This window comes from Candidozyma pseudohaemuli (assembly GCF_003013735.1).
Source record: "Candidozyma pseudohaemuli strain B12108 chromosome Unknown scaffold00011, whole genome shotgun sequence".
In the NCBI taxonomy this organism is placed as follows: Eukaryota; Fungi; Ascomycota; class Pichiomycetes; order Serinales; family Metschnikowiaceae; genus Candidozyma; species Candidozyma pseudohaemuli.
This window is the reverse complement of record NW_020194445.1, coordinates 149,068-159,569: the sequence shown is the minus strand read 5'-3', so window position 1 is coordinate 159,569 and position 10,502 is coordinate 149,068. Positions and strand designations below refer to the sequence as shown.

At 40.3% G+C, this 10,502-nt stretch overlaps 2 protein-coding genes across 2 annotated transcripts; one reads left to right on the top strand and one right to left on the bottom strand.

The window, feature by feature from the left end:
• Positions 1-1,477: 1,477 nt before the first annotated feature.
• On the top strand, positions 1,478-2,096 carry C7M61_003907 (uncharacterized protein; the record flags this gene model as incomplete). Its single annotated transcript, XM_024859239.1, has 2 exons — positions 1,478-1,514; positions 1,561-2,096. 2 exons carry the CDS (start codon positions 1,478-1,480, stop codon positions 2,094-2,096), a joined length of 573 nt encoding a protein of 190 aa, XP_024712541.1.
• A 278-nt stretch (positions 2,097-2,374) lies between these two features.
• Positions 2,375-9,802, bottom strand: UTP20 (Utp20p; the record flags this gene model as incomplete). Its single annotated transcript, XM_024859238.1, has 2 exons — positions 2,375-7,960; positions 8,117-9,802. 2 exons carry the CDS (start codon positions 9,800-9,802, stop codon positions 2,375-2,377), a joined length of 7,272 nt encoding a protein of 2,423 aa, XP_024712540.1.
• Positions 9,803-10,502: the final 700 nt, after the last annotated feature.

Below are 10,502 nucleotides of genomic sequence, written 5' to 3'. Positions count from 1 at the left end.
AATGAGGGCTAGATGCTCCGTAGATGTTTTTTTAATATTGCTACACTTGAGTATATTTCGTGTAACTTTTTTTAGTTCTTTGCAATCTTTTATCACCATGGAAAGTGAGCAACAATGGAGAGTTGAAATTGAGTTGTATCTTCTACGATCAGATTTGAAGTTGGCATTCGCAGAATAAAAGTCATGATTAGGATGAATGTTGGATTGGGATAGTGCTTTGCTGACCTATAAGAATGGCAAGACATTGGTTAGTTGGCACGTAAATGTACTTGATGCTGCTTTTTGTGTTATGTTTGTGCAAGATATGATTTCTTGTCCTCGCGTCTCTTACTAATGAAAATTGAGTTGATTCAACTATACCGTAGTAACCTCCATGTTGGGGTATTTGTTGGTGTGTTTGGCGGATGCTGTTGAAAAAATAATCCTGCACAAATCTGCATATATGTTCGTTATACACTGTATCAATTTACGGAAACCTCATGTATCCAGATGCCATAGTTTTTGACTTAGACTATACATTGTGGCCATGTTGGTGTGATACGCATATTGCAATGCCATTAAAGCGAATTCTGAGAAATTGTGTCGTTGATGCTGTTGGGTTTCGTTTAAAGTTGTATGATGATGTTGAACGCATTTTCGAAAGGATCAAAGGCAAAGATATTCCAATCATAGCAGCAAGTCGCACCGATAGGCCAGATATTGCCAAAAAGTTATTATCTCTTTTTCAAGTTGGTGACCTGAAGATGATAGATCTATTCAGTTCATTGCAATGGGGCCAAGGTTCAAAAAAGCGACATCTAATGCGAGCAACAGAAGAGCTTAGCCTCCAGAGTTCCCTCAAAAGCGGACGTATCGTACTTTTTGACGATGAGATACGAAATAGGGATGTTGAAGTGGTTGGCTGTAAGTTCTGTTATGTTCCCGACAATGAGGTTGGATTGACCATGGCACTCTTTGAGGATGGTATTGAATCTTGGCGCGAGCAACATCAACCTTCCTAATACATACATTTCTTTCAGTATGCTGAGAAACAGGATGTGGCCATATCCTCGTCTATTCTGAACAAGCTCGAGTTAGCTGACGTGAGTGCTGCGTGAAAGGCAAGAGATTAAGGTGTCCATGGTGTGAAAGAAACTTCAAGGAGTCACGTGGTCAGTGAGTTTCTCCAATTGACATGAGAAAATGTTCTCCGATTTATGGTGTGGCCCTCTTTGGTCGTGATCGTTTTCTTCATGATGGGTCCGTTGTATCGCGATGATGCAACGGTATGATGAAACGATGTGGTTTTAGAAAAAGAAGATATAGAGACTAGAATATAAACTACAACGCTCAAATTATATGATGAATGAGAATTGAGATTCTCAATTCCTCAATAGTCGAATCTATAGCCGTCTAACCTCATACTATGAATCTATCCTCAGTCACGTGATTTGGTTGGCGAACATAGATCATCAAAGTAACCGTTGGATTACACCATATGGCCAACGTCAAGGATGCTGCTCCAGAGAGCGAAGGTATGTTTCGTTTTCAAAAATAGAACGCAAAATCTAACAAATGAAGAGCAGAAGATCAAACAAAAGTGCAACGAGTTGAAGCGAAGAATCCAGGAAGTTGAGGAATGTAATGAAATCTCATTACTTGCTCTATCGAGGACACGAGCATCGATAAGAAGGTATAGACTACAGTACTCTGTCCTTTTGGAGAGACTCCATGATCGGGCTCTTGCTCAAGGTCATCAGGAAGGTAATCGCCCATGGCTGCCAGTCTTATTTGAAGAGAACTCTCAGGTCGTGGACCACGCATCTGCGCCAATAACACATTTACATGGCGTTGCTAAAGATGAAAAAGTATTCAAAAGCCCATTTCAGGCATTTGACTCAGCAGAAACAAAAACTGTTAGTCATATAGCCGAGAGTTCAAAACAAGAGGCCCACAGTATCCTGCGGGACACTCTGTCGACCGAGGAGCAAGCGCATTTCACAGCTAAACCCACAGATACCCCAGAAATCAATCATGTCACTCATGCAGCTCCTGCAAGAGACACCGATGTGCCAATTTTGCAAAAGAATATTTCTGTTGCTCATGATGACCTGTAAATTATGAAACAAAACAACTCGGTTGAAACCTATATACGTAGTTTAGTATGCTTGGGTATTTTGCTCATGCTGCTCTCATTTAACTTTCTTTGTCTCATTGGTTAACCATCAGAATCTGCTATACTCCATTTTTTGCTTTGTAGGAGATAAGCAGAGCCAACGTTGCCGTCTATTAATGTCATCATCATTCACACAGTTCTGTTTATGAATGAAGAGTGCGTTCTACAGGTTGTATACCCCATATTTTGATTGAAACTTACTTACTTTTGATAATATTATTAAACCTTTCTCCTTTTTGGCTTGTAAAATCCATTCTCATCCTTATTATCTTTCCTCTTTTCTCTGAATCTGGCATGTTTCTTCATCTTCTTCTCTGATGCTTTAGTAGGATTATCCAACATGAGTTGTGCCCTCTCAGCCTTACGCTTCGCCCGGCGGGTAGAAATATCAGCTTTTGCTGCAGCGAAAACTTTACTGTACGATTTTGTACCAAGATTTTGTTCTGCAATCCTGAAGCACTCCCGGGAATATTCTTGAAACGTGGTATCCTCAGCGAACAAATTCTCATCGACTCCCAATAACGTTGTCACAACTTGTTGAACAAAAATTTGAAGTCTTTCTCCGGTCAACTTTCCAATAAGCGTTGTAGTTAACGATAAAATTATTTTTCTTGAGCTCAATCCAAAATCACTCGATACACATCTGCGAAGTAAGTGATTGGTTCGATCAGATATCATATCAGCAGCTAACTTATGCTCGAACTTTTTCCTGTCATTCCCGTCTGTCATGCGAGTATCCGAAATGTATAAAACGTCATTGTCTTCGAAATAATTGAATATTTTCAAAATGTTATGAACAGAAGCTTTCCCTAGCGAGTCAGGAAGACCAGGCGCTGCAAGTTGTCTTAAAGAACGATTCGAAATAAGCTGTAAAAACTCATTTTGCTTATCTGATATAGAATCTGTTGCCCACTCCACGTAAGTCGCAAGAAGTTTGGAACTAAGAAGCCTGATCCAGGAATGCGGGTAGAGCAAACATTGACAAACTAGGTCCCAGAATTTTGTCTTCTTTTCCCAGTAACTCCTTCCCGCGATGCCGATGATGTGACTCAGAACATTAAGTGCTGAGAAAATATCTTCCCAACGCCCCTCTGATGAGTTCAGCGTTTGTGCAAACAGCAAAAATAACTCGATCACTTCTGTTGCAGACGAGTTCAAAACTTCATTTCTCTCCGTGCCAAATTTGGAGATATAACATTTATAAGATAGGAGTCCACATCTGCGTAGAACATTCTTGTCCTGGTTGTGTAACCAGGTATCTATCAAGTGTTCGAAAACTTTCAACTTGCCAAGGCTAGCCTTCTCGAGTAATTGACCTAACAAAATGGTTGCCATCTCCCGACATTTCTCCTGTTCATCTGAAACCATGAGATTAGCTAAACCAACGAAAAAACTGGATGCATTTTTGTCAACTATCGAAGTGTTCGATTTGAGAAGGATTGAATGCATCAACTCCATCACTGACTGTCTCCCACTAGGTGTGGGATACTTCAAATTGTCCATCAAAAACTTGAAAGACGCCTCCATTCGCTTTTGGCCTTGATCGTACAAAAGCATGAACTTGAGATACAAACCCCTTGCAATGTCACGAATCTCTTGAAAGTGATTGACGACCATGATGCGCAAAATTTTATCCATGATGTCGTAGACTTCTGGAATCTGTATTCTTCTCGTTATCACTGCCTTCACAAAGTTAAACGCAGAGCTTTGCTTTTCGGGATCTTCAAGATCTGGTGTAATCTTGAGAAGAAGCGCACGGATTGCTTCTTTGGAACAGCATTCGCTTTTCCAATGTTTTATAATTGTGGCAATGTATTTGAGAGAAAGCTGGCTTAATTCCTCTCCGGTAGACTGGCTTTCAAGCACAATATCGATCGCTCTTTCACAGATTCCTTCAAACACATCGTCACGACTTGGAGGAAAATCTAACTTAACAAGAAGTACAACCACACGCAAGACAGTCGCAACCAATGGCTCGTTGGATGAGTTCAAACTTGTTGAAAGGAGCGGAATGAAGCCATCAATGTTTGTAACATTAAGAAGATGACGGTGTTTACCAATAACAGATTTCAAGATCTCAAAAGATAGTCTTTGCAAATATTGAGAACGCTGGAACTCATTTGCATTGTCCATCCTCAACTTAGAATTGGTATCTACCAAAAAATGTGATTCGTCGCGCTTTGGCGTCTTGCATTGCTTTGCACCCTTGACATCCAGTGATGATTTGTGGATTTTGTAGCATAACAACAATGCGTCAGTTGAATCTGCTCGCTCACTCGCGAGGATTCCTAGGCAAATTCGCCTGAAACACTCCTCAATTGCTCGTTCGGTCTTGCTTGGTAATGCTTGATCAAGAAGCACCTTCATAGGGTCAAGAAAACTATCGAATGCGTCAAAACTCAATTTGGAACATAAAAGCTCGATCGTATCAAAACTTTTCTTTGCTTTGACTTCTATCATTTTACTGTGATAGCCTTCAGCATCTTTCTCCTTTCCAGCCGCCCCAAATATATCCTCCATGACAATCTCCACGATAATTCGAGCACTTTCATCAATGTCCCCGTAATGGGCAGAGCTGGAAACCTCTCGCAATATGCAATTCAACGTGTAACTAAGCACATGTATTTGAGAACCACGAGAAAGTGCTCCACGAAGCTCGCGAAGGAGATATCGTAAGTATGATGCACCCAAGTGATTTGAAGCCTTGCAAAGCGCTTTTCTGGCGTGGTCCCTCAACTCTTGCGATTTTGATCTTAGCACCTGACAGGTACTGATGAGTATGCTTGGAAGTTCACTCAGTACAACTTGCGATGGTGTCATGAGGAGAGCAACCACACAAGCCTCGAGAAGCGGAAGCCTCGTGCATATCGTTGAGTCATTTCGAATCGAAAGAGTTTTTCTGATAGGTTGCACGACCAGATTAACAATAAAGTTGTTGAATACTTCATCGTCTTGAGGAAGCCCCTGCAAAAATTTGGACCCGATCTGCAAGTGTTCTTTGCGAATGACACTCATATTGTTGATGAGGTGAATGACCACTTTTATTGCGTCTCTCATCTGATCTGATTGAGCTGAAGCAATCGTGATATACTTCTTGAGATACCAAACATATACGGACCATGGCAAAACGCATGACAAGGCAGCAAATGACCCTTGCGCATCATCACATAAGTTCCGGGTCTTTTCTTCCTTGCAAAACAAATAGTTTTCGAGTAAAGGTAAAAGGTAATGTCTTGCGGTGAATTCTGTCAACGAGTCTCTTTTTGCAGCAAGTTCACGAATGGCTTTCTGCCGTGCTGTCACCTGAATGTGTCTCACGTTTAAAAAGAAATCTTCTGAATCATCATCCGATAATAAGCAGCCTAGGTTTTGTAATTGTGGTAACAAATCCTTATAACGAGCCAAGTCAGCGAGAACTTCAATGTAAGAGCTTCTTACATCATCAATCAGATTCAGCAACCCGTGACAGATCGCCGGATTGATCAATTCATCGAAGACTTCTCGGAATGCAGTCTTCTTAGCATCCGTTTCTGCTCTTGAATGAAATTCTGCAAACTTTTTGATTGCATGAGTAGCATTCGATCTTAGAATACTCTCATCCTCGTTGTCCATAAAAAATAGGCAGGAAGAGAGAGCCAACTTCCATCCCATCATGCCAGAATGCATGAAAAATGTCTCGTCTATGAGGTCAAATCCATCTAGTATTCTAGAAAAATCGTAGTCACCAGAATTTGACTGTGATGCATTAAGATGATCAAGGATCTCAACCGTTTTTCTGAAGTCTGGTCTTCGTACAGAGTACGCATCAAAAACTTTAGTGATACTTTTGCGAATTCTTAAATCTTTCGAGAATCGAAGCATCTTGGAGCTCATAATAGTAAGCTCATATTCAACCTTTTCATCACATTCCATCGACTCCATCATCAGCGCTATGGATATCAAAAGGCTGACTTTGTCCTCAGAACGTACGAAGAAAGATGATTTTTGCAAAGCCTTACAAGATGCGTGTAAGAACATCCTCTTGTCGAACTCTTGACTCAAAAATTGACCCTCAACCAAAAGTAATAGGAGCGTGGCACATCTGGACAATACATCTCTATTCTTGGAACTCTCTAGAATCCGAGGAAGGTTGCTGAGTAAGGAATCCACAAGCATAGCAAGAAATTCGATGTATTTCAAATCTTCTCTGTCTTCCTGCTTCGTCAAAGCAGATATAAAGAAATCCATTAAGCTTATGATGACTTCATCTTTGCAATGCTCGTTTGCCATGAGAGAAGTGATGGCTTTGAGAGGCATCCAGTCATCCAAACTGTAGAAGCTCATAAAAAATTCGTGATTCACTCGATTGAGAGTAAATTCCAACAATGACGAGACCAGCTGATTGTTTTCAGCTTGAAAATTTATCAATCGCGGCTGAAGAACATGTTCAAATAAAGCTGGCATCACCATCGACCAGTCATACTGGGACCCTACTAGCTTATCAAATGTATTAAGACATTTGAACGAAGTTTGTCGCAAAGATTTGAGGGGAGAAGAAGTTCCCTCAGCTTCTGAATCCGCAATTTTTTGGACACAAATGAGAACGTAAGCAAGTGGTTGTATAGTTTCCTTAAGAACCTCGTAATACTTGTATCCCAAGGCATCGTAAACTTCACTGAGCATATTCACAAAACCGGTCATTATTTTGATATTATCGAAACAGTCTTCCGATGAGCCAGCAGCCGCAAAATACGCCTGAAATGGTATCTTGCTGCTCATGTGTCTGACGAAATGTGTCATATATTGGGGTTTCAAATTTGGGAGAATTGATGCAATAGTGAACCTTGCTCCGAACTTTTTGGATTTTTTCGAAGATGTCTGCATTTTTCCAAAAAATATTTGAAGTATCAATGGGATGACAGTTTTTTCGTCTTCTTCCTTGACTTTTTCTTCAGATGTTTCTCCTAACAAGCTCAAAACTTCGTCTTTGAACAACTTATCATCAAGCAAATTGATGAGTTCATCACGATAAGGAAGAAGAGAGGTGTCAAGAGCCAAATAAGCTTTCAATGCTGCTTCTTGCAACTTTGAATGCTTTGAACCTATGGCCTCTCTAAGAATTGATGACAAGGTAATTCGCAGGCAACGAGAGATTCGACTCTTTATAGAGCTCACCAATTCGAGAGCTGTAACCTTCTCTTCCATAGACCAACAATTTTCAATATCGTCATCGACGACACAATGAATCAATTTGAGAGCTTTGTCCACATCCGCCAATGCAATTCTAGGAACTTCCTTAAGACATTTTAAAAGCCGGTTTCTCATTTGAGATGTGATCTGATCTGGTCCTTTTTCGAGAGCTCCTATTTTTCTGGTCTTCGCAACGAGCTCCTTTGTAGAGTGAAAAACACGATCATTCACCTTTTTGTAAAGACCTTTGAAAATGCCTTCATCACTTTCAAGAATCCAAAAGTCGGAACCTTGATTGGCCTCTTCTTCAACAAACTTTGGGTTTCGTTCAAAACTGGGTTTTGCTAAAAGCTGACCATAGAGGAGTCGACTGAGCAAATCATCTAAAGCAGGGTCCACCATCGATCTTGCAGTGTCAAAAACGGCTTCCCAGCAAGGTTGATACTGCTTGCACAAAAGCCCCATTATGAAATGGGCCATGCCTATTTGTATCAGACTCTTACCCAAATGCATTGAAAATACCTTGAAGAGCTCCAGAATCCTTAATCTCATTAAATTGGCATTTTCAACTACTAGAGCAATCTGATCAATTGACATCATTTGAGACCAAATATCTTCGTGCTCTGGACATATGATCTGGAGTGTCTGAATGCTTCCAAACCTTAATCGTCTATTTGTGCTTGATAGATTTCCCAAACACGCCGACTGTAAAGATGCAGCAACTGAAAGGCCCCCGAAAGTTTTGTAAAAGTTTTGCACCGCTGAAAGGAAAATTTCTGATTTAAAGCAGACGTTGATAAGACTAGGCAACATGTCTGCGAGGTCTTTCGCCAAAGGAATGGTGTGGTCGCCTTCTGGACAGTTCACAAATAAAGATATAAGCTGACCGTATAACTCAGAGGTATCTGACGTATTCCAGCGTTGATTAATTGATTTGATTAATTTCAAAGCAATTGTTTGATCGTCAGCAGACTTCAGACTTTGAAGATTTAAAATGTTACATCTCCATTTGAGATCCTCAAGCTCAGATCCCTCGTCTTTGACCGCAGCCGCTATCAGATCGAGGATATTATCTTTCAAAGTGATAGGCAAAGTAAATCTCAAAAGATCATGCGATTCATCGACCTCGTTCCTTTCTATGATGAGTGATAATTGTTGAAGACCCGATTCCAGGTCAAGACCGTTGATGACTTGTTGAAAGCGTCTGTCAATCTCAAGTGATAGAGGTGGCACATATTTCAAGTCTTTGACAATATCTAAAATGCTCAATTGCAAGACGCTAAATGTTGATGGTAAAGTATCCCAAAGCTGCAGTAGCATCATCGCAGCTGTGTTCGCTTCCAGATTTCTCACAAGCAAAGCCCAAAGTAAGACAAGCATGGTCGAGCAAGTAGCGAATTGCGCCTCCGGCTCGTCATTTTCTGCATATTTTAGGCCAATGGCTTTCACAAATTGAGCAAAATCTTGATCTAACGACACTTTGCGTCCGTTATCCGTGAAAACAATGGCCAGGTATAAAACCAATAATGAGTGTAGCTGACGCAGTCCGCTCATCTCGGGAAGGTATGAGTTGAGCTCAATCAAAATTTTTCGACTCATGCTGCAAGCTTGATCATTTTTAGCATGATGAAGTGTAGACATTAAAACTCGCGCAGTAAGGTGTAGAAAGCCAATATCATTCTCCTTACACGAGCGCATAGCTTTGTCTAGTAAGGGCTTCAAAATCATCAACGTCTTTGAATGTAGACTAGCATTTGCAACTTTGATTGCCTCTGTGAATATGACAGCTATATTCTCTAGAAACTCTAAGCTTAGGTCAGTTTCTGAGATCAAAGTGAAACAACGATCGACAAAGTCTAGGTAGGCCTCCTTCGACAGTTTTTTTATCAAGTGTGACATTGCCTCTGCACAAAAGCGACCTATGTATGCTTTCTTTTGTTCTTTCAAAAGAGGTATGAGATCCTCGAATGAGTTCCACAAGTCTTCACTGATATCAGGAGAGAGATATCTAAACGCAAATGCTAACGAGTTGAAGCACCATTCGAGAACATTGGCGGAGTTTTTCATACTTTGAGAATCGTTTGGAGACACTGAAAGACATAAACCCATCAATAAATGAATGAATCTCTTGTAAAATGTTAAAAATTCAGGACCTAAGTCATGAATGAATTGAGTCAAAATTTCCAATAAAGGTTGAAGTGAGTGGATATCATGCTGAGAAATATGCGATTCTAATATATCATAAAGCTGGTTCTTGTGATGTAACACTTGGGCTAAGGATCGACTAAATGGCTCGATGCTTTCAACACAAGAAGTGAAGTTACCGCTTATGTTGACCTCCTTCCAGTGGGCAAGGGTCTCCAAGTAAAATGAAGTGGTAGTATCTTCATAGTTTCTCACTCCAAGCTTGGAATACGGACGAATCTTGAGGGCGTTGACACGCTCCTTGAACGATTTGAAGTTATGATGCTTTGCCATGAGGATCAGTTTTAGTCACTGGCATTAACTTTAAAGAGAAGCTCATCGCGTTTATACGTCACGTGCAAAGCACGTGTGATTTACACCTTCCATTTCGGATACATTGCAGTTTAGATAATGGAAGCCATTGATAGAGAAAAAAAAATACAATCAATAAAAAATACAAGAAAATCAGAATAGTCTGTACTTTATTCAAGTAACTTGTTTAGCTGTGTAAAGAGGTCTCGAGCAAGAATTTATAACTTTGTGCCAAAAACACCATGCGAAAGCATTTCGCTTGATTACAGTTAAAACTATAAATGATCGCATGAGCAAATTACGTTCACCATGTTAAAAAACTGGAGAATCAGAACCTTGGAATTCTTTTAGAACGAAAAAAAAAAAAAAAAAAAAAAGAAAAAAAATAACATTCTGAGAAATGAATGTCGACACAAAGCACTTCCGATAAGCCGCTAAATCCATTGCACTAACAATCTGAATAATGTACTGGTTCTCGACCGACTTACGATCAAGTCATGAATGGTTGACTGAAAAGAAAACTAAAAAGCGATTGGACAACCACAGAATCTTGGAGGGGGCCTTTGTTTTAAATGGTTTCGTCATTCTGTCCAAGATGCGATAGATTACTAAGGAGCGGGAAGGGCTATTTGCTACCAAAAAGAAGAGGTCAAAAAGAAGAAGATGTAGCCCAGTTCATAAA